Source organism: Jaculus jaculus, chromosome 1, assembly GCF_020740685.1.
Source record: "Jaculus jaculus isolate mJacJac1 chromosome 1, mJacJac1.mat.Y.cur, whole genome shotgun sequence".
Lineage (NCBI taxonomy): Eukaryota > Metazoa > Chordata > Mammalia > Rodentia > Dipodidae > Jaculus > Jaculus jaculus.
Genome location: NC_059102.1, coordinates 176,323,267 through 176,348,053, shown reverse-complemented (window position 1 = coordinate 176,348,053; position 24,787 = coordinate 176,323,267). Strand labels below are relative to the sequence as shown.

The following is a 24,787-nucleotide window of genomic DNA, read 5'->3' as shown; positions in this document are numbered from 1 at the left end:
GGGTATGGTTCTGACTTGTTTCCCAGCTCCAGCTATGGGTCTAGTACAACTGAGGGGATCAGTTAGCCAAATCAAGAGCAGTTGGTTCCTCACCATGGCTGTGTGCTATTATTGCACTTGTGTGGGCATCACATCAGGTTATTTGTTGCCAATTAGGTTAGACAATGAGTTGCTTGGACAGATCTTGGTCATTTCCCCCAGTCGCCCATGTAGCACCTTCTGGCACTAGACACACTGACTGTCTGGGGACTGACTCTCTCCTGGCTTCCAGCCATGCCATTCCATTTTATGTGTCAGCTGCGTATGGAGTCTTCAGCAATAGGGTCTTACCACTGGCCTTTGGTGGGTCATCAAGTACTCTGACAGAAGTCTGTCATTGTTTTGGGAAACCTTGTAGGTGTTTCCTGTAAGGGTCTAGTGAAGGCTCAGCCATCTGGTCTGTCTTTTAGGAAGTCAAATTTTATGGTACCATTGCTGTTTGGGTCCAGATTACTGTTTTCCACCCTTCGATGCCCTCCCCACCCTCCTTATCCATCCTATTGTCTAGTCCATGAGGTGCTTGCTGGGTATGTAAGGTATCTTGGGTAGATTCAGGTTAGGTGTTGTAGATGACTGAGACTATGTGTTGATTTTTTTTCTGTGATTGGGTATGTTCACTGAGAATGATCTGTTCCAGGTTCAACCATTTTTCCTCAAATTTCTTTGTGTCATTTTTTCTTACTGCTGTATAGAATTCCATTGTGAAGATATACCACATCTTTGTTATCCATTTTTATAGTGATGGACATCTGGTCATTTTCTGAATGCCTCATGAGTTCTTGTTTTCTCTGCTTATGACTCCAGTTAATAAAGCTAATGCATTTTCTTTATCCTCTACATTTTCTCTACCACTGCCTTCATCAAGCTTCCTGGATATTTTTTATATCACCTTTACAGGTTGCACGTTGACAGTTACTTGATTATCTTCCTTGTTCTTTCATGTTGGTTCTATCTCTTTTGGGGATGCTTAAGAATGATCTGCTTATCATCTTTTCATCAGATTCAAATGTTTTATATATACAATAATTTAATTAAGTGTGATATATTTTGTAGAGTTAAATTAATTCAAGGACAACTTCTTTGACTCATGTGTGCCCAGAAAGGTCAGTTCCAGTTCTGCTTGCAGAAACCAGTGTGCCCAGTAGTTAGACCCCTTGCATCCTGGCTGAAATACCCAATTTATCATATTTAATCTTTTACTATAACAGGTCTTAGACATGTTGTAGCCAAATTCAACACTGGAACCTTACCTTTGACTCTCAATTAACTATGGAACCATGCCATAAGATTATCCTTGTGGGCTAGAGGGATAGCTTAGCAGTAAAGTCATTTGCCTGCAAAGCCAAAGGACCAAGGTTCTATTACCCAGAACCCACGTTAGCCAGGGGGTGCACACATCTGGAGTTCGTTTGCAGTGGCTGGAGGCCCTGGCACACCCATTCTTCCTTTCTCTTTCTCCCTCTTTCTCTGTCAAATACATAATTAAAAATAAAGTTTATTTTAAAAAATATTCTCCTTGTAACATCACTCCTTGATAAAGTGCAAAAGACATTCATCCATTAATTGTCCTACAAATTGTTGGCAGCTCAGTGTTCTTTATACTATGAGCATATATGTGCACATAAGTAAATGGGTAAATTCCTGACACATTTAAAATGTGTATGTGGGAATGATCTGTTCCAGGTCAGATCATTCTCAGTGAACATACCCAATCACAGAAAAAAAAAAATCGCCACATAGTCTCACTCATCTACAGCACCTAACCTGAATCTACCCAAGATATCTTACATACCCAGAAAGCACCTCATGGACTAGACACTAGGATGGATGGGGAGGGAGGGCAGGGCATCGAAGGGGTGGGAAACACTAATCTAGAACCAAACGGCAATGGTACCATAAAATTCTACCACCTAAAAGGCAGACTAAGTGGTTGAACCTTCACCAGGCCCTTACAGGAAACACCTGAACCACAAGACACTGGAGAGAGCAGGATCAAGTGTAACCTAAACCTTCTACATCTTCCCTCCATCCCTCTTCCCCTCTCTTCTCTCTAACTCTTGTATATTAGTTATATTTTTTCCTCATTTTCTTAGTTGGCACTGACCTGTAGCTCCCAGTACCAGCATGGGGCTATCATCCACATGAGCTTTTGATCAGAGAAACCTACAAGGTTCCCTAAAAGAATGACAGATTTCTGTCAGAGTACTTGATGACCCACCAAAGGTTAGTGGTAAGACCCTATTGCTGAAGACACCATATGCAGCAGACACAAATGGAACTGCTTGGCTTGAAGCCAGGGGAAAGTCAGTCCCCAGACAGTCAGCGTATCAAGGGCCAGAAGGTGCTACATGGGCGACTGGGGGAAATGACCAATATCTGTCCAAGCAACTCATGGTCTAACCTACTTAGTAACAAATAACCAGTTGTGATGCCCACACAAGTGCAGTAGTAGCACACAGCCATGGTGGGGAACTAACTGCTCTTGATTTGGCTAACTGATCCCCTCATTGGTACTGGACCCATACCTGGAGCTGGGAAACAATTCAGAACCATATCCAAACATAAGCCCTCTCTCCAATATCGAGCTACTATCAATCTTGGGTTACAAGAGGGCCTACACCTATTAAACTCTCTATAAAAAAAATGTAAGGGTTATTTCATTTGTCCTGGAGCTAACTTACTCTCTGTTGTAGAATCTGCTTCTCTTTTTCAGATAGATGCAGATCCTAAGGAGAGAGCTACCCCATCATACCTCAAAGAGGCCCCAGCTGAAACTAAGGAAATTTGGGAAACAAGCAAGGGTGCTGTTTTCCTGATGAACCAGATACCAGCACAAGGGGGAAGGAGACCAACACAGAGAAAAATCAACTCTTACCAAATCAGAGAGCCAGAGCCTCAGAGGCCCCCAACACCTCATCACTGAAGCAGACCAAAAATGAACCCAACATGGCTCAAGGAAATTTTGTGGAAGAGGGGGCAGAAAGAATGTCAGAGCCACATGTTAGGTCAGGATATGCAGTGACATTTATCATACCAATAACTGTGGGCTAACTCCACAATGCATGACCCATATACCTCAACAAGGAGGGGCCAATGGGGAGGTGTAGGTCATGGATGAGCCCAATAATGGTACCAAATTGCCTGTATTTGCTGAATAGAAAACTAATAAAAAAATGTGTGGGGGGGTTATTTAGTTACTGTACCAATTTCAAATTTGTATCTTAGATTAATAGAAGCATATGTAATACTCAGGTAATTTTAAGGCCACCTTCAATTTAAGCATGGTGTCAGCTCTGTGATCTTCCAAAGCCACTGTTATCTGATGATCCTGGTAAATAATTATAAAGCAAATACTGTTCAGAGAAATTGTCTATGACAGCTTCAACATGACCAGAGATCCAGCTCCAGTGAGGATATCCTGACATGGACCTTCCTTTAGAGAAGAACAAAGAATCCAAGCACAAAACACACAATCCAGTCACAAGAGGGAAAACAATTTTGATTTTCTAATTAGATTTTCTAATGAATTAAAGAAAAATTAATAACTATGTTTAACTGTCCATGGATTTAAGAAGCAACCCTGTTGAGAGAATGTAATATAAATAAATAAATAAATAAATAAATAAATAAATAAATAAATAAATAAATGTATGTAAGTGGGAAATATTGCCCCAAAAGGCATCCAGTAAAACTCCTTACAAAACCATTCATGACACTGTGCCTTCCACTGAGCTTGTATGGGAACAGCTTCCAAACTATGTTTTAGAGGATGCTGCGAACTCCCTGACCAGCAGGATAAGAACGACCAGCAAACAAAGATCCTTCTCGATCACACTTTATTGGAGAGCCTCTTGGTTAACAGGAAAGTTGATGGCGAAGGGGCCAGGGCGCAGGAGTGTAGCTGCTTTTATAGGGTGTAATACTACAAGACACCTATGGATTGGCTGCCACCTGCTCACCCACCACCCAGGGCCACGGGATAGGCCCAGGATGCATTACATCATGTGCACGCGCAGCATCAAGCAAGACTGTCGCCAGGATATGACCAAGTAGGGGGTTGTTCGTCACCACTCTCAGCAGGAAGTCAGCGCCATCTTGTAATGGCGTCTGTAGCCGCTCCCTGCAAGAGGAAATATTGATATGCTGTTCATTGGGTAGTGGCTTGGGAGTAAAAACAGTCAGAGTTCCATGTACCAATGTCATAGATTTTCACACACTTGAAACACTTTAATCAGATCCTTCTACAGTCACATCTCCACTGAGTGAGGGTCTAATCATTTCACCAGAAAATTCCCCTCTACAACTATAGTGATGACGATTTCCCCCAGGAGCAGAGCTACACTAGAACTAGGCCATGTTGATATTTGAAAACCAAAAGATGAAAACAAACAGCTGTACCAAAAATGTCATCATAGGAGTCATTCACCAACACTAATCTCTGTTCTGCAGTAACATAATGGCCACACAGCAATCTTGAAAGCGTAGAACAGGGAAGAGTACTTACCTTGGCTACCTAGTGAGTACCTGCACCAGTTTTCTATCACTTATTCTGGTGTTCTCTTCATCTTTTCACACTATTATTGAAACTGTCCCATTTAACTCCAAGATAGTTGTCATTGCTAAGATACTTCTTACTCTATCTGCTTCTTTCTCTCTCTCAAATAAATAAGTAAAAAATAAATAAAATATTTTTTTACAAAAAGATTTTTCAAATGCACCTTAGCCAAAAAATTATGACCAGTTATATTTTTTCCTACCTTACCAAACCTGGGCACAACTCTTAAGTCCTAAAAGTAAAATGTAAGTCAGCCATCAACCAAGCGATCCCATTCTGTGCCTCTGGGGCTCTCTGGACTATCATTAAGAACTTAGTTCATTCTCACAGTGTAATATTATTCTAAAATGTTTTCAATTTAGAAGTATTTGGAGTGATAGCCTCAGCTACATAGTTTAAGGCCAGTCTGGACTACATGTGTGTTGATATATTAAATCTGAAACACATAATAGATAGTATGATTCTAATTTAAATACACATCTGTATGAGGAAAAGACCCCAAACCTGGACATCGGTGGAATTACAGTAGACTCTTATTATTTAACATGGCTTCAGTCTGCCTCTTCTTCAAAGAGACTAAAGCCAATTAGTGAGGCTGTAGGGTGATTATGTGATTTTTAAGATCCATTTAATTAATTTAATTCTATAAGTAAATGATTTTCTTTAAGAAAAACTCTCACCCATCAATTTGCCTGACAAAGCTCCATGTCCAGGGCCCTGGTTATCTGTTAGTTCATCAAGAAGTAAAATTGTAAGTTGACAGCATACACTAGCTCAACTACAATCACTCATTGTTGAATTATAAATAGCACCTTTTAGATAATTCCTTTCTCTGGAGCTTTACCAAGTTCCTCTTCATGCCCTGTTAGAAGACCCACTGAACTTTCTTAGTCCTAGCTAATTAGATCTCATGAGCATTCCACTGCCATTAGGTACCATTGCCAAAAACCAATTATCTTGTCCTACTTAAAATTAGAGAACTTCCAACTTTCATATTTAATTGTTAACTTCTCCTTAAGTTCACCTAAAGACAAATCACTGTGCCAAGAAAAAGTAAAACAATCAACTACTGAAAACCTGGACATTCGATGACAAATTAACTTAGCATATTTATATGGTTATTTACTAACATACAAATAAAATATTAAATATTTAGGGAGGTAAATATCTGACTTATGAATTTTTGTTATGCTATTTGTTTCTTTACTAACACATTCTTCATGGTTATAACTTGAAAATCTAGTTTTCAAGTATACATTAAATGATAGGTATTACCCATGGAAGCACAGCAGTGTACCACACCAGATAAAACCCACAATACTTCCTCAAGCAGCTGTTTTCATACCAGTTCTGAACCTAGATTATCATGATAATATAGAAATTTGTAAATCAGGCTCAGTGTGGTAAAATGCTTTGGCAATTACATTTAATCTAACAATTTATCTATGTACTAAAAAAGAATCAAGACTTCCACTTCATGATATGGAAAGTTAGGTCAGAGAACCAAAACATCATCCATCCCAAGTAAAATAAAAGTCAAGCCTCCTGACTCATGGACCAGAGTGCTTAGCCTTCAATTACTGCTTTGTTACTAATGTGTCATGATGCTTTTATGTTGTTCTGAGTTTTTTTTAGAATCCACTAAAAGAAGCCTATACAAATATTTGAAATTATGCTTAAAATTATTTGATTTCAATTAAATTCAGTATTTGTATGTAGAACCATATTTATTCATCTATGTCCAATTTGCTTTTTTTATGAGAGAGAAGGAAGGGGTGGGAAATGGCATGCCAAGGCCTCCAGCCACTGCAATCGAATTCCAGGTAGGTGTGCCACCCTCTGCACATGTTGCACATGCGTCACCTTGTGGGTCTGGGTTAATTGGGATCTGGGTTAATTGGGATCTGGGAAGTAGAACATATGCCCTTAGGCTACACAGGCAAGAACCTGAACCTCTAAGCCATCTCTCCAGCCCCAAATATGTTTTCTAAAACAAGAAAAAGAATTAAAGAGTCTATATTGCCTTAACCCAGTCTCTGTGAGGAGCATGTGTCACTGCTAAAATATATATATATATATATATATATATATATATATATATATGAAAACTGCTATCATTTGATTAGACACTTGAAACTTGCAGTTACCAGAATATTTGTGGAAGTAGAGGATAAAGTTGAAATGAAAGTTTGAAGCTACATAAGGAACTATAATGAAAGTGTATTTTGCTGAAAATGGCTTTCAGTTCTGGGATGCAAGCAGAGCCATACTGGAGAGTGAGTGGATAGTTATAAGATTATTAAGCCTATCCAAAAATAATAACAATAAAATCCATTCATGATGGTCCACTCAGTCTTTATACAGCTTCTACTTAAGCAGCTAGAATGATTGCAGAGAGAGGTTTTAGGAAGCTCCACCCATTTCTAGTTGAGTATTCCCAAACATAGAGCTACATAAGAATTGGAGAAAAGATAGAGCTTATAGAGTTAGGTCCAAACCAATGCTAATTGTCCATGAAGGGAACTTTTCAAAAGAAAAATTCTTAGGGCTACAAAGACTATTTCCAGAGTCAAATATCAAGGAATGAGTGGGAAAAACACTAAAAACATAACAACATAACTAGTTCAACTTGAAAGGGTAAGCCAGAAATAAAAAGGGAATTAAATATGGATTAGGTCATAATTGGTAAGAAGTAATTATTAACAAGATGCATGACAAGTATGTTACCTAATACAATAAAAAACTGTTACCTTCCTAATGCTATTAAGAATAATTATAGGCCATCCACTAGCACAGGAAAACTACCAAGCTAACAAATCCTCCAAATGCAAGGCTTACATTGTACTAGCCCCATCCCAAATCCTTCCATCCCATGAGGATGCCTCCCAAGTAATTAAGAACGGAATAAAAATTTACAGATATCAATTGACCTGTTACATGTAATCTCTCAAACCTTTCCATTGACTTCTTCTAGTGGATAGAAGCAAATATAATATTTATGGCAATAAATATGTGAACATAGACAAAATCACATACTGTATGTACCTTGTAAGTTATCTGAGAAAATCATTTCTATAAATAGAACCTGCGAAGGTCATGGAATGAGACAGTGGCACACTGAGAAAGTAACCCATGTCTTCTTGTCCTGATGCTGGTGTTCTTATTCTGCCCTGTGTTTCTACAGCCATGTTAAGTTTTATAAGAACTTTTAAATCACAGAGTCCACTGCCTTCATCAGTCAAACATACAGTAACACTGAGGTAGGAGGCTAAATCTTTCTGTCAATAATTGTGGCAGCTTGATTTAGGTGTCTACCATAAACATAGGGATTCTGAATTCTAGTCTCTCCAGCTGATACCAATTGGAAATTAAAGCCTTCTGGAGGTGGTGTATTATTGGGGGCAGGCTTATGGGTGTTATAGCCGTTTCCCCATGCCAGTGTTTGGCACACTCTCTTGTTCCTATTGCCACCTTATGTGGCCAGAAAGTGATGTCCACCTTCTGCTCATGCCATTGTTTTCCCCTGCCATCGTGGAGCTACCCCTCGAGTCTGAAGCCAAAATAAACCTCTTTTTCCCACAAGCTGCTCTTAATTGGGTCATTTCTTCCAGCTATATGAACCTGATAGCAACAATTATGGTTGCTATGAACATATCTGTTATAAACATACACATGTGAACAGTGTAATTTTTTTAAGATTCAAAAGTTGTTTAGAACAAAGTCATAACTAAGGCAAGTTGTTTAGCTGAAAATATGTTTTATTTGGCCAAAAACAGAGCAATGATTCCTGTTTGCTTTCAATTCACTTTATAAACCATCTCCTATGGCAGTTTTCAGTAAGGACTCCAGATAAAAGGAGCTCATTATACAACCAACTCTTTTTTTTAAAAAAAAAGAAAATGTATTGACAGCTTCCTAGTACAAAATCAAGAGAAGAAAAATACATATACTCACATGATCTCAGAACCCATGTTGTGGGCCTGGAAGAAAAAGTAAAAGAAGAGTTAGAGAGGAAAGAAAAGAAAGTACAAAGAGTTCCTTCCAAGTGGAGGGCAGGAGGGGCAAGAGCCTATGTGGGAATAGGTGTCAGGGGCTCTCCCCACATCTCAACTGAGCTTGTGTAAGATGAGGGGAGACTCACCAGAACCTGGAGACTCATGAGTGATGAACTGGCAGCTAAGAGAGTTTGCCCTCCCCTGTTAAACATATTTATAACCTTATTGTGGTGGGCTCTACTTTCCTGCTCAAGTTGTAGAGAGTCACAGACCAGAAATGAACAAAAGACCACCTGAATAAAATTTACAAAGGAGAGTCTTTATTCAGCCAGCCAGTGTCTGACTCTCCACAGCTGGATATTGAGGCAGAGAACAGCAACAGCCTATCTCTACATTAGGTTTTTAAAGACAAAAACCACATTCCTGCCCTTCACTCTTCAGTCTTTCTCCCCTTTCCCCTAATTAATTTGCAAGAGAGGAAAGCATGGTTACAAAAGCAGAATTTGGTGGTCAATACAGAGTAAGCATCAGATAACAGCCAGAGCAAACACCAGATGTTGGTAAGCAGCATGTGTCCAGGTTGCCTTGACTTTAGGTTAAGACTAACACCAGATATTTTTATTGAACTTATGCCCTCAGGCTTTTACCTTGTTCTGTGTTAATCTTTATTCTCTTCTAATCCTGGAGAATGTCAAGATGGCTTTCCTTAGGTGTGTTGAGGTTGTTTCAAGGTGATCCAGAGAGACAGATGAGTGGACTGGACTAGAGGCTTCCAAAGGAAAAGGCTAGGCATGATACCAAGATCTAGGGGATGAACTTGACAAACCACAATGTCAGCATTAGATTTTAATTGCAGAAAGAGAGACCTCCCCTTGCCCAAGAGGAGCCCAGGTTGTTCATGGAAAAACAGATCTGTAGAAGAGATAAGAAGTCATACCATATCTTTGGTATCTAGCAAAGTGGAAAGTGCAAGGAGACATTCTGATTTTTACTTTCAGGGGCCCAGTCACCCTATCTGCATAACAAAGCTAACTCACTCCCTTTCAACATCATCCCATTGATTTCCAGCTAGGATGTAATTTGTCCAGCATACCAACATTGTGTCCACTACCCAACACATATGTTTCTGGGTATAAGTTCATAGCAGTAATTGTCACTGTGTCACATTGCAAGTGTCAAGAAACCCTTATTTTACTTAATAGTGCACCCAAAGCATAACATTTTGTGGCAATTGATTGGTATAATTTTTTTTCATTTTATTAAAGGTGGTTGATTTAGTAATGCACTTAATCTATAAACTCAAGTTTACCATAGATATATTTGTAAAGAAAAAGTGTATGTAGAGTTTCATAATGTTATTGGTTGTAGTAATTACTATGTCCTGGAATTTATTCTACATTGATAAAGGGAACTATCATGGTAGTGAAACATAATTGAAAGGTATTCACATTCAATTATTTATTACCCATGATTGTATTCCTTTTCAATAATATTTTAATGGCATGTTTAACCTCTGCATTTCTTGCTGTGTAGATAACAGGACTTAACATTGGTGTGACAAGGGTATAGAACACTGTGATGGCTTTATCCATGGGAAAGGTGGCCACTGGTCTCAGATACATGAAAATGCAGGGCACAAAGAACAACACAACAACTGCGATGTGGGAGCCACAGGTAGAAAGGGCCTTCTTCCTTCCTGCAGAACTGCGAGTCCTCAAGGAGCAAAGGATTACTGCATAGGACATCAGCAGCATTACAAAGGTGATCACAGGGATCACCCCACCATTGACAGCGACCAGAAGACCAAGAAGGAAAGTGTCAGAGCAGCCCAGTTGAATCAGAGGAAAAATGTCACAACAGAAATGGTCCAAGACATTGGGACCACAGAAAGAGATCCAGAAAGTAACTAGGATCTGCCCAAAAGAGTGGAGAAAACCCACTGGAAATGTGTAACAAATAGTTGTATCATACAGGCATTGAATGTGATGGTCTTTGTCTCTGACAATAAGTCAAATAGCATTTTAGGAATTATGGATGAGGAATAGCAGGCATCAATCAAAGACAAAAATGCTAAGAAGAAGTACATTGGAGAGTTCAATGTCTGGCTGCAATTTACAGTACACACAATCAGCAGGTTTCCTGTGACTGTGACAATGTAGGTGATAAGTAACACTAAAAATAGAATTGTCTGTATCTGAGGCTTCTGAGTCAGTCCCATGAGAATGAATTCAGTCACATTCATTCTGCTATATTTCATTTGAATGCTGATGATGAGCCCAGAAGGGATGGGTTAACCTGTGAAGACAGTATTCTCAGGAGCACACTTGAACAATATATTTTGAAATTTTTAGCTAAGACAGTACATTTATAATAATATAAGGACTGGAGAGATGGCTTAGTTGTTAAGGCACTTGCCTGCAAAGCCAAAGGGCCGAGTTTCAATTCCCCAGGACCCACATAAGCCAGATTTACAAAGTGGCACATGTGTCTGGAGTTCAGTTACAGTGGCTGAAGGCCCTGGTACACCTATTCTCTTTCTCTCTATCTATCTGCCTGTTTCTCTCTGTGTGTGTATTAAATAAATAAAATTAAATTTAAAAATAATATAAACTATTTTTCATGCTATACCAGAAGAGACAAATAATTCTATTTTTTTAATTTTGTAAAAAGAAATTCATATAAACCTCAACCTCTTATATGGATGCTGAAACCCACTTTCCCATGGCGTCTGACTAGTAGGTAATAAACATCATTGAAAGAGTCACAGAAATCCACATACTCTTACCCTGTGTGTTATTTCACCTTGCATGTTTCTGTTTTATTTTATTTGGGATTTCTTTCCATAAGAAATAAAATAGAAACAAACTATGCCAGCAAAGAACATTTTATGAACCTTCTACTTCAAGTTTTACCCAGAATTTATCAATATATCTATTTCCCAATCAATATTAACTAAGCTTTTGAATATGTTACATCAATTTGTCCACAGTGTATGTATTTTTGTGAGGGAGGGGTACATCAATTTGTCCACAGTATATGTATTTTTGTGAGGGAACAGTTACTTAAATGGATGACTTTTTTTGATCACAAGCTATTTGCCTGAAGCACTAGGAATCAGATTAATAGTAGTAAAAACCAATAGTAAAGTCTATTATCATGTCTTCACTAAGATAAAAGATGGCAAATCAAGACAGGATTATACAGTTTATGTAGTTTACCCTATGATATATATTTATGAGAACAAAATAGCAAGATAATTCAAATGTAGAGTTTTAGGAAAATGATAATTTTCTCTATTGTAGTAAGAGAAGACTTTATTAAAGGGAAATGTGTCTATACCTGACGAAAGTGAGGAAGGAGCTAAATGACATCTAGAATAAGTCTCCAGTCAAGAATATCAAATGAAAAATCCTTGAGGAGGAAACAGAGTTACTACTATCCATGACTTAAAGGAGATGTGGCCAGAGTAGGGTGAACAAGGATGGGCTGATGGCAGATCTTGGAGGATTTTGTATGTAAGGAGTGTGGCATATTCTAAATGACAAGTAACATCAACAGTGATTTTACACAAAGGATGAAAGAATCTGAATTAATTGTTAATTTGACCATTGTGTATACTGTATGAGGAAAACACCATGGAGGAGTGAGATCAAAAGCAGAGATACTAGTTAATATCATGGTCAAAATCCAGATGGAAAGGAATGCTGGCTTGAGCCAGGACAGTAGCAGGCTTGTGATTGTGCAAAATGTTATATTAGATGTAAAATGTGAACTGTGTAAAAACTACTACAGATTTTTAAGTTATAATATCCAAAGAAACTACTGTCTCTTATTGAGACAATAAATGTAAAGATATATCAGCTAGCACAGCCAGCATTTTTAGAGGGCTTGTCAGACTCAGTCCTTATGTCAACATTGACTGTTATGCAGTGCTTACCCTTTTTAACCAGAGGAAGTAAATAATATAAATAAAGCCCAAGTTAAAATGTTCAATATCCCTTAGCAGTCTGTCATCCTAGCCTTACATTAAAATAAATAGCAAAAGTATCGTTACTTACTATGAAAGGGCAGGATGTGTGACTACTACTATTAACATTGTCACGATGTTATTTCTATGAGGCTGCATCCATGAATCCAGAAACAAGAAATTAATTAAGACAATACATATTATATTATTTATCTGTATGGTTATTAGTCACTAGCTGTAACCTTTTTTGTTTCCTTTAATAAAATGACAGCTAATCAATCATAGACACACACACATCAATTTTGGTTTAGACAGGCAAAGAAGCTGTCACAAATAATTACATTTTAATGTGAATGTCAAATATAATTTTCCAACACAATGAAATATATTTACAAGAATATTTTACTCTTTAAACTCTTTTTTTTTCTGCTTCACTACTCATAAATCTGTAGCATAAAAAGAATCTCTTTATTTTCCCTTCCCACCGTCATCTCTTAGTTCCTCCAAATGGTTTTTAGACTAGAGGTAAAATGAACATTGCAAGTAGTCAGGAGTATACCAGATGCCTACTTTTAAGATTCACCTGAGTTTCCCACTCATTCAAAATACAAACAAATTACTTTGTGTGAAAAGAGATGTGGAATTTGGAAACCACGAAGCACTAATTATTTCCTGTATTTTATCAAGCCAGAATATCTCAGCTTTCCAGGAGAAAAGAGTCCTTGGGTTTGGCTCCACTCAAACATAATTCTGGAAGCTTCATCTTCCCCAGTCACTATGATGGTGTCCTTTACCCCTGTAACAAGGAACACATACTGAATGACCCAGAATAGCATTCCAGGATGTGATCTCCCAGTAGGAAATGTCTATGTATGTCCAGAAAGAACTGTTCTACACAGCACTGAATTAGAACAAAGCTACATCATTTCTGATTGCTTTTTTTTTAGTAATCAATATTTAAGGAAACCTGACTTCAAGATCTTTTAGTTGACAATATGTTCAATGCTATATTAATAAAGTTTTAGATCTTGAAGTAAAAAGCACAATTATGTAAAATTGGGCATAGAAAAATGAGTAATAAATGCAAGACATTATTATGTATTTAATATTCTTTTAATAATATAATTATTCTCACTTTAGGAAAGACAATTTCAAAGATAAAACATGCCTTTCTGAATGTCCCAATGATTCTTACTAATAACATCTTTTGCTCGGCTTTTTGGATTTAGAAATATTGTAAGTTCTAAGAAGTTTAAGTACTAAAGATATTTCAATTACCTCATAAGAATTTGAGTTATTTGTTGAACTATAAAATTCTTTTTGAAAATAAGCCACTGGTTTCATAGGGAAGTCAAAAACTAATATCAACTGACTTTTTCATATTTGCAAAGAACTTGATATTTTTAAATATTTCTTTAAAATAACTCTGTATGACTGGAAATTTACTCTTGTTTTATGAAAGAAAAACTGTAACATAGAGAAATTAAGCCCTGTATTCTGGGCCAAATGATTACTGGAGAGCAGATCAAAAGACTTAATTCAGGCTTCTCTATCCTAAATCACAATCTTAACTTGGCTCTATAAGACTTCCCTTGTTACAACTTACCTAGTTATCATTTTCCTTCCTTAACCCTTAATACCACCTTTCAAGTAGCTGTTAAGACCTCTGCTTCTCAACCTAACTCATGGACGCATAAAAATTTGAATCAAAAAACTCTAGGGAGTTTGAAATACATCAAGTTCTATATTCCTCTGAGAAATTTTCATTGCCTCTCTCTGGAGAATTTTGAATTATCATCTCATTTATTTTGTGAAGTTAGTTAATAACACATAACTATCTCTGCTTAAAGAGCATTTCTCATCTTATCTAAATTAATTATTAAAATAAAATATACAGTGATCATGTTCTGTTTCAAGTCACTTTCATATTAACTATACAGCAAATGCATGTATAACTATATTATTTCTAATTCTTAAAAACTAAGGCTTAGTATCTTTCATTTAACTTACTCAGTATGGTGTAACTAGTAAGTCAGAGAATTATAATCTAATTTCTACTCTTTTTTATGTACTGTTTACTGCCTAATTTAAGATCTGTTCAAAATAGAAAATAATCATCTGGCCTTACCATCCCTAGTATTTTAGATTATACACTCAAGCCATCACACACAGTTCATGCTTCATCTTACACAGATAATAATACTTGATTTCATTTTATTTTACTAGGAGTTTGTTGAGAATTCAATCACATGGAAGACAAAGTTTGATCTATAATTAAATCAACAAATAATAAAATGCAAAACATTATTGATTGACAATTGAATGAGGTTTGGGAGATTACCTAATTCATTCTTTTCATGTTGCATATACAAATTGAGAAAAGAATATTCCCCAAATTAATCTCTTTTCATTATTTATTTACAAGCAGAAGGATATAGAGACAAGAGAGATAGAGAGAATGGGCAAGCCAGAACCTCCAGCCACTACAAAAAACTCCAGATACATGTGCCACTTTGTGCATCTGGCTTTACATGTGTACTGGGGAATTGAACACAATCTTTAGGCTCTGTCGGCAAGTGCCTTAACCACTGAGGTATCTCTCCAGGTCCCCAAATCAAACTTTAAGATTGTGGTAGATTAAGATTTTAAACCTATTGCCTTGGTACCCATGATTGCTGGTCCCAACACCTAGTCTAAGATTCCAGAGTCTGATGTCTTAAGAACCCCATGTCCTATGACAATGCTGATGCTACCTCAGCATTGGCACATCAAATACTCATCATGGTCATCCTATGATCAATATCCTTTATGAACATGAATGTAAAATTCTTAAAGTATTTATTGTCAAATTAAATTCAAAAGAACTTTACAAATTACATGTACCATGAAAAAAATAGATTTATCCAAGGACTACAAGGATGGATAAATAGAGATAGATCAAAGGGACAAAATCATATAATTATCTCAAACAATGCAGAAAAAGCTCAATAAAATTCATCATCCTTTCACAATGAAGAAGCAAACAAAAACCTCTGAAAACTTTAGGAGTAGAAGGAAGGAGAAGCAATACAAATCCATAAAAATAAAAATACAAATAATACCATGCTGAAAAAGATTTGGAAACCTTTCCCTCAAAGCTGTAGAAAATGAAAATTATTTATACACTCTTAAGGAATTCAGTACATCTCCAGTCCCTTTTCTTTGATACATTATAGATTAGCACATGCATGATAGTGCAATGTTCTTTTTGGTGCCATAACACCATATTTCTTTTAAAAAATACTTTATTTTTTTTATTTGAGAGAGAGAGAGAAAGAGAGAGAGAGAATGGGCATGACAGGGCCTCCAGCCACTGCAAATGAACCCTATCCAGACACATGTGCCACCTGGTACATCTGGCTTACATGAGCACTGGGAAATTGAGCCTGGGTCCTTTGGCTTTGCAGGCAGATGCCATAACTGCTCAACCATCTCTCCAGGTCACACCATAATTTTTCTTAAAATCAAACATAACACTGCCAACTTAACTCTTTGTAAGGGTTGCTTTTGTAACTCCAGATCTTTATTTTTCCATGTGAATTTTAGGGCAATATTTTTCTAGATCTGAGAAGTACATTGAGATTTTCATGATGATTTTGTTGAAGGTGTGAATTGGTGTGAAAGCACTTCTGCATGTATGTGTATGGAGGCCACAGTGCAATGTCCATTGTCATATTCTTTCTCCTTCCACCTTCTTTTTTTGATACTGTATCCCTCACTAAACCTAATGCTCACTGATTCTGTTAAGTTATTCAGTTAGATTCAGGGATTTTCTTGTTTCTACTTTCCCAGAGCATAGATTTTAGGTGTGAGCTGCCACATCACAATACTTTGAAGTTATTTATTCATTATTTATACATTAATTCTTTTATTTTACATGTTATTTTAAGTATTGATAAGTTGCATATATGTATGCAATTTTGATCATAATGCTCTCACATTACCTTCTCTTGTCTCCCACTCCCATTCCCATTCCATGGAACTCCTTCTTACTTCCAGCTAGTCCCTGTTCCCCTTTGATGTTGTTTATTGCCTTTCTCCACTATCCATGATGGAATGTTGATGGGTGCAATATTGTGTAGATATTATGGAGATTACAACAATCACTGTGAGATTATGAATGCAAAACCACTTCATGTTTTGAAGATATTGTTCCAAAGCACTTCTCCCCATCCTCAGGCTCTTATATTCTTTCTTCTCCCTCTTATACAATGCTTGATGAGCCTTGAGGTATATTATTAGATGCCATATTCAGTACTGAGCACTCAATAGTCACTTCTTCTCATCACTGAAGCTTTGATTTTGTTCAGTAATCAAACTAACTTTAAAAGGAATCTTTCCAACCAACTGCAAAAATAAGCTTCTCTGATTAAATGTGAGAGGAACATTAATCTATTATTTATTTATAAAAATAAATAGAGGGCAATGTTATCAGAAAAATATATCCTTTAGCCAAATAACAAAGGTAACTTCCCCTTTAGGGTTTATGTCCTTCCCAACCACAGACTTTTGACTAGGTTTTCAGTATTAGGCATGAATTCCCTCCCATGGAAGGGTCTTCAGTCCAATAACAGAGCAGTTGGAGCAGTTGGTTATGCCTATAACAGCCATGCCACTATTGTACCACTATTGTATTAGCTGGTCAATAGGGTAGCTCACTGGGTCTACTGCTGGAATACACAGTTAAAACTGAGTAAAACTGAATAAAAACTCCTTAAAATGGGTTCTGGGGGTCCAATCTCAGAGCCTCAAGCTTGTGTGTCAAGCATTTTACCTACTGACCCACCTAAACAGCATATACAATGTGTTTTGCCTGAAATCACCATATTGCTTTTTATCATATAGCCATTTTTACTATGTTAATTCTGCTTATTTATTAGCATGAGAGATCTTACCATCATCTAGTGTCTTCTTCAATTTCTTTCTTCAATATTTTGAAATTTTCATTGAAGAGGTGTTTCATTTTCTTGATTAATTTTATTTCTTGGTATTTTTTAAAGCTATTCAGAGGGGTGGTTTTTTTTTTTACTTTGTCCTTGTCAGATTTTGGTATGCATAATACTAGCTTTATAAAATGAATTTGGCAGGTGTCCTTCCATTTTTATTCTATGGAATAGTTTGAGGTTTATTAGTAAATTTTTTAAGGTCGGATGGAATTTAGGAATGACAGCCAGAGAAATGGCTCAATGGTTAAGGTGTTTGCCTGAAAACCTTGACTACCTGGGTCTAATTTGCCAGTACTGACATTAAACCTAATGTACAAAGTGGCGTATGATTCTGGAGTTTATTGCAGTCACTTTAGGCCCTGGCATGCCCATTTTCTCTGTCTCCTCTCTATCTCTCTCTGCTTGCAAATAAGTAAAATATTTTCTAAAGACCTAGGAATGAATTGATCTGACTGTTTATGCCTTTTAAGTTGGAAGATGTTTATCACTGTTGCAATCTCATTACTTACTATAGTTCTATTAATAATTTACATCCTCATCGCTTAGTTTTGATAGAGCACATGAATTAGAAGTTGTTCAATTCTACTTTTTTAGTTTAATAGAATGTTTTCAGAATCTGTCAAAATAATCCTGAAAATTTCATTGATTGTCTGTTGGATGTATATATTTTAACTATTATTAACTTCAGTCTTCCCATTCTTGATTTTGGTTAGTTTGTTGAGGGATTATAAATATTACTTATAAAGATTACTTATCTTTTCGAAGAAAACATCACTCACTAATTCTTAGAGCTGTTATTTTCAATTCTATTTAATTAAATTTTACTTTAATATTATTATTTCTTTCTGTGTAGTTACTGGGTTTTGCTTATTTTGAAAAAAAAATCTTTGAGTTATACCATCAAGTTACTTGTAATTAATGTGCACACTAGTGTCTATGAACTTTATCCTCTGAGATTATTGTCTACTATGTCACTGGTTCTGGTATGATTTGTTTTCATTTTCATTTAAATCTTGAATTTTTTACACATACACACACACACACACACACACACACATATGAGAGAGATGAGAGTATACATATAGTGGGTTTGGATAGAAAATATGTAAAAACAGTTTAGCAACATTAACCGTTTTTAACACCACAGACAGAAAATTGAGGATCTTGGAATATATTGCTCATGGATAAGTAGATTAATTTAGAGACAAAATACAAAAATATTCATAGGTAATCATTTATTATACAAGTTTTGATGCTTCTTTAATAATATTTTAATGGCATGTTTAACCTCTGCATTTCTTGCTGTGTAGATAATAGGATTTAACATTGGTGTTACAAGGGTATAAAACACTGTGATGGCTTTATCCATGGGAAAGGTGGCCACTGGTCTCAGATACATGAAAATGCAGGGCACAAAGAACAACACAACAACTGTGATGTGGGAGCCACAGGTAGAAAGGGCCTTCTTCCTTCCTGCAGAACTGCGAGTCCTCAAGGAGCAAAGGATTACTGCATAGGACATCAGCAGCATTACAAAGGTGATCACAGGGATCACCCCACCATTGACAGCGACCAGAAGACCAAGAAGGAAAGTGTCAGAGCAGCCCAGTTGAATCAGAGGAAAAATGTCACAACAGAAATGGTCCAAGACATTGGGACCACAGAAAGAGATCCAGAAAGTAACTAGGATCTGCCCAAAAGAGTGGAGAAAACCCACTGCCCAACATACTCCAACTAGGAGGCAGCATGTGTGGTGGTTCATCCTGGTGACATAGTGCAGAGGTCTACAGATGGCCACATAGCGGTCATATGCCATGACCACTAGAAGGACAATCTCTGAAGCTCCTAAGAAATGTGTAACAAATAGTTGTATCATACAGGCATTGAATGTGATGGTCTTTGTCTCTGACAATAAGTCAACTAGCATTTTAGGAATTATGGATGAGGAATAGCAGGCATCAATCAAAGACAAAAATGCTAAGAAGAAGTACATTGGAGAGTTCAATGTCTGGCTGCAATTTACAGTACACACAATCAGCAGGTTTCCTGTGACTGTGACAATGTAGGTGATAAGTAACACTAAAAATAGAATTGTCTGTATCTGAGGCTTCTGAGTCAGTCCCATGAGAATGAATTCAGTCACATTCATTCTGCTATATTTCATTTGAATGCTGATGATGAGCCCAGAAGGGATGGGTTAACCTGTGAAGATAGTATTCTTGATAGCTCATTTGGGAAGTTTATTTTGGGATTTTCAGATAAGACAGAAGTATGTTTAATAAGGTAAACTATTTTGTTTTATGCTATGCCAGAAGAGAAGATGCTATTTATTGATTTTGTAAAAAAATAAATTAGAATTAACCACAACTTCTTCTATGGATGCTGAAACGTACTTTCTCATGCCCTTCAACTAGTAGCCAATAAACATTGCTGAAAAAAAAAATCATAGAAATCCATATACTCTTACCTTGTTTGTTATTTCATCTTGGATTTTTCTATTTTGTTCTATTTAGTATTTCTTTCTATATGAAATAAAATATGCCATCAGAGAACATTTTCTGAGCTTTCTAAATCAAGTTTCACCTAGAATTAATGAATATAAGCCTATTCTCCAATCAATGCAATATAAACTAAGCTCTTGAACACATTATATTAACTTGTCCACTGTGTGTGTGTTATGAATTACTAAAATGAACTACTGTTTTAAGAAATTTTTCCTAAGGTCCTTTCAATATATATACTTGTTGATCATATTCTCTATGCCTGAATCTCTAAGAAGGAGTTATATAGTAAAAGTTGCAGATAATATTTTATACATATCTTTATATAGAGAAAAGTTAGAAAATAAATATAGTATTTTACATTATATCTAACAATATATTGCTATTAGAAGAACATAGAATCATATCTAAAAGTTGGAATCTTATGAAAACTATCATCTTCTACAAGGAAATTAGAGATGACTTCTTTGAGAAATAAAATGTGATTAGAGAAAAACAGAGTGAGGAACAAGCAAAAATGATATCTCTAATAAGAGTCCAGATATACATATTAATGAAGACTTACTTAAACCTTTTTTAAACATAGAGTCTTACACAATTTTATCTGTATGATCACATAAAATAAGTAAGACACAAAGTGTAAGGAGAGCAGTTAAATGTTACTTAACAGTCTAAAATCCTAGCACTGTATCTATAAAGTGTATCTAACCATTTTGTAAAGTTAAAATAATTCACTTTGAGAATAAATGAGCCATAAATGGTAAGACAGCCCATTAATTGGCATACAATAAATATATAGAAGCAATGAAAATACAGGGTGTGAGACTATAACTATTAACATTCTAATGTTCTTTCTATGAAGCAATATCTGTTACCCAGAGATAATTATTTAAAAGAATAGCATACTTATTTATCATTTCTAGGTCTAGGATTTAGCTAGCTGTATGTGTCCATTTTTTGTTTCCCTTAACAAAGTATGTTAATAAACCATGACATACACCCCCCCACACACACACACCAGACTTATTGGTTAATTTTGAAATAAGGCAGGCAGAGACAGGGTTTGTCATACATAATTGCATCTTAACATGAATTTTCAATATAATTTTCTGACACAAAGAAATATATTTACTTATAAAATTCATTAATCACTCTTATATTTAAATTCATTTTTATACATTATTGCTCTTCAATCTCCCTCCATTAAAAAAAACCCTCTATTTATTCAATGCCATCTTTCCCCTTTTATTATCTCTAGATGTTGTTAGACTTGAGATAAAGGAAACAGTGAAAATAGGAAATAGCACACTAGCTACCCATGTTTAAGATTCACCTTTCATACTCCTTTGAAATACAAACAACTTATTTCTCTTGAAGAGATTAAGAATTTGGAAACCATGAATCTTCCAGTATTGCCTGTATTTTATCAATAGAGATTATCTCAGCTCTAGGGGAGAAAGGTGCCCATGGCTCCTTTCAAACATACTTCTGAGTGGTGTCACTAACCTCTTCTCACAAGGAAGACATACAAAATGACCCAGAGTAGCTTACCAGGAAGTGCTGTCTCCCACTTGAAAACCAGAAATTCAACATTCCTTCAAAATCTTTCCATTGATAGAAATATACTCACTAATTATTAGTTAAGTTCTACATTTTGAGAGAAAATACAACTATGTATGATTATTGTTAGAAAAATGTGAAAAATATATGCTTCATGGCATTGTTATATATTTAATATTCCATTTAATAGTGTGCATTATTATCACTTTAGAAAAGATACTTACAAAGAAATTTCAATAAGCTTCTGAAAGAGCTAATAATTCTATTTCTTTCACAATATGTTGTGGTCTTAGAAATATCATATCATGGGCTGGAGAGATTGCTCAGTGGTTAAGGCACTTTCCTGTAAAGCCAAAGGAGCACACATTCAATTCCCCAGTACCCACATACAGCCAAGTGCACAAAGTAGCACATGTGTTTGGAGTTTGCCTACAGTGGTTAGAGGGCCTGCACACCAATTATCTCTCTGTCAGCCCTTCTCTCTCTCAAATAAATAAATTATTTGTTTTAGAAAAAGAAATATATCATAAGAAGTTTAAGCACTAAAGAAATTTCAATTACCTCATAAGAAAATGAATAATTTGATGTCTTATAGAATTATGCTTGAAGGCTAGCCATTACTATCATAGCTGTAATAAAAAATAATACCAATTGACTTTTATACATAAAAGCACTTGATGTAGAGTATGTTTTTAATGTTTCTTTAAAACAAATCTACGTGGCAGGAAGTTTACTCTTATTTTTCAGGAAAGATAATAGAAGCCTGGAGAGGTTAAGCCTCGTACTCTAGCACAAATGGTCATGGAAGAACTGATCAGAAGAAATAATTCAAGTCTATCTACCCTAAATCTCAATCTTGGCTCCACAAAACAGCCACATAACAACTTACTTACTTTTCATTATCTTTCTTTAAAAGCACCTTTCAAATAGCCCTTAAGATGACTGCTTCTCATACTTGATTCATAAAACACTTGGGAATTTGAATTACATTGACTTCTGTATTCCTCTGAGAATTTCTCAGTATGCCTCTCAGGAGAAATTAGAATTATCAACTCATTTACTTTGTGAAATCAGCTAATACTACATGACTATCTCTGCTTAGACATTATTTTTCATTTTTCTTAAATTCACTATTAAATAAAGTATAAAATGATTATGCTTTATTTTTAAATCACTTTCATATTGATTACACTTTAAACCCATAATATAATTATATCATTTAAAATTCATAGTTAGAAAAACTAATTCTTTTTTAAAATTTATTTATTTGATTGTGACAGAGAGAGAGAGAGAGAGAGAGAGAGAGAGAGAGACAGAGAGAGATTGTATAGGCACTCCATGGCTTCCTGCCACAGCAAAGGAACTCCAGACCTGTGAGCCCTCTTGTGCATCTGGCTAACGTGGGTACTGGGGAATCGAGCTTCGAACCGGGGTCCTTAGGCTTCACAGGCAAGCACTTAACCACTAAGTCATCTTTCAGCCCATAAAAACTAATTCTTAATATGGTTAATCTCAGTTCCCCAGAATGATGTTACTAGTCAATCATAGAATTGTAATATAATTTCTATTCTTTCGTTTGTACTGTTTTCTACATAGTTTAAAATCTGTCCAAAATGCAGACTCTCTGAAAACAGCTTAACCATTTCACATCTTTTTTTGCTTTTTTTTTGTTTGTTTTTTAAAGAGGGAAGTATCACTATGATCTCCAGATAGTCCTAAATTCATGATCTTCCTGCCTCACAATCTTAAGTAGCTGAGATTATGGATTGAAACCATCACGCTCAGCTCAGGTTTCATCCCACTTGGAATAGTAATTTTCATCTTTTATTATATTACAATGAGTTTTCTGAGAATTCAATAAGTTTGAAGCTAAATTTAGATCTATAATTAAATGAACATATAGTAAAAAACAAAGCATTGACCATTGACAATTTAATGAGATTTTGGAGGTTATCTAAGTCATTATATTCATAGGGCACACAACAAAACCGAGACCCATGAAGGAAAGAACATTCCCCAATTTAAACAAAAGATGGTGGCAGATGAGGATTCTAAACTTATTGCTTTTCTGTGTCTGATTTCTGGCCCTTCCCCTTAGTACATGACTGTAACTAATGTCTGACAACTGAAGGACCCCCATGGCCTATGCAATGCTGATCCTAACTCCACTCATGGCCCACACAAGTACTCAACATGCCCATCCTATTGTAAATATCCCTTGTAAATACAGATGCAACAACTTTGAACATAGCACTATCATATGAAATCCAGTAGCACAAGAAAATTAGTGGACCATGGTAAATTGGGGTTTGTCTTATTGATACAAAGGTGGTTTAATACATATAAACCATACATCATCCATTATATCATTAGATAGACAAAAAATTATATAAGCAAGAGATGCAAAAACATATATCCAATAATATTAATCATCATTTTTATATTACATAAATAAACAAAAATCTTTTAACAAGTTATGTATAGAAGGAATTTAACTTTATACAAATAAAGATTGTAAAAGGCAAGCACCCAACTAATAGCATTCTGAAACAAAAAGTCGTTGGAAAACTTTCCTCTAAGTTCTAGAAAAAGATATGACCTTACTTATACAATCTTTATGCAATGTAGCATATGGGTTACTACTTGGAGCAATTAGATAACTGAAACACTACAGGAGTATCTAAAATAGAAGTCAGATTATGCCTATGTAAAAATTATATTTAAAAATACAAAACGAAATCTACAGACTGATAAAATTATGAGAAATGAATCAGGTAAAAAGGTCATTAATTATGCTCATAGAATAACTAGTATATATATACATAAAATGTAGAAATTATACAAATATTTTGAGTTTAACATAATGTCACCCACAAAAATGAGCCAGCATGACATTATGGTAATTAAAATTAATGTTCACACAAAGTCAAACACTTATGTTAGCACAATGTAGAAGCTATGTAAATTGATCTCATAGAAATAATGAACTAAAAAACAAATCAGGAAAGCAATCCTATGGCTGAGGTGATGGCTCAACAGTTTAGGGATCTTGCTTGCAAAGCCTTTCAATCTGGGTTCAATTCCCCCATACCCAGGTAACGTCAGATGCACAAAGTGCCACATGCATCTGGAGTTCATTAGCTACTAGTAGCAAATTGCTTTGGTTCACCCATATTCATATTCAC

The 24,787-nt window shown here is 35.8% G+C and overlaps 1 protein-coding gene and 1 pseudogene across 1 annotated transcript; both read right to left on the bottom strand.

The window, feature by feature from the left end:
- Positions 1-10,043: 10,043 nt before the first annotated feature.
- On the bottom strand, positions 10,044-10,831 carry LOC123463960 (annotated as a pseudogene).
- A 7,941-nt stretch (positions 10,832-18,772) lies between these two features.
- Positions 18,773-19,717, bottom strand: LOC123459576 (olfactory receptor 140-like). The gene has a single exon (XM_045146627.1). The coding sequence runs from the start codon at positions 19,703-19,705 to the stop codon at positions 18,773-18,775; it is 933 nt and encodes a 310-aa protein (XP_045002562.1). The 5' UTR covers positions 19,706-19,717.
- Positions 19,718-24,787: the final 5,070 nt, after the last annotated feature.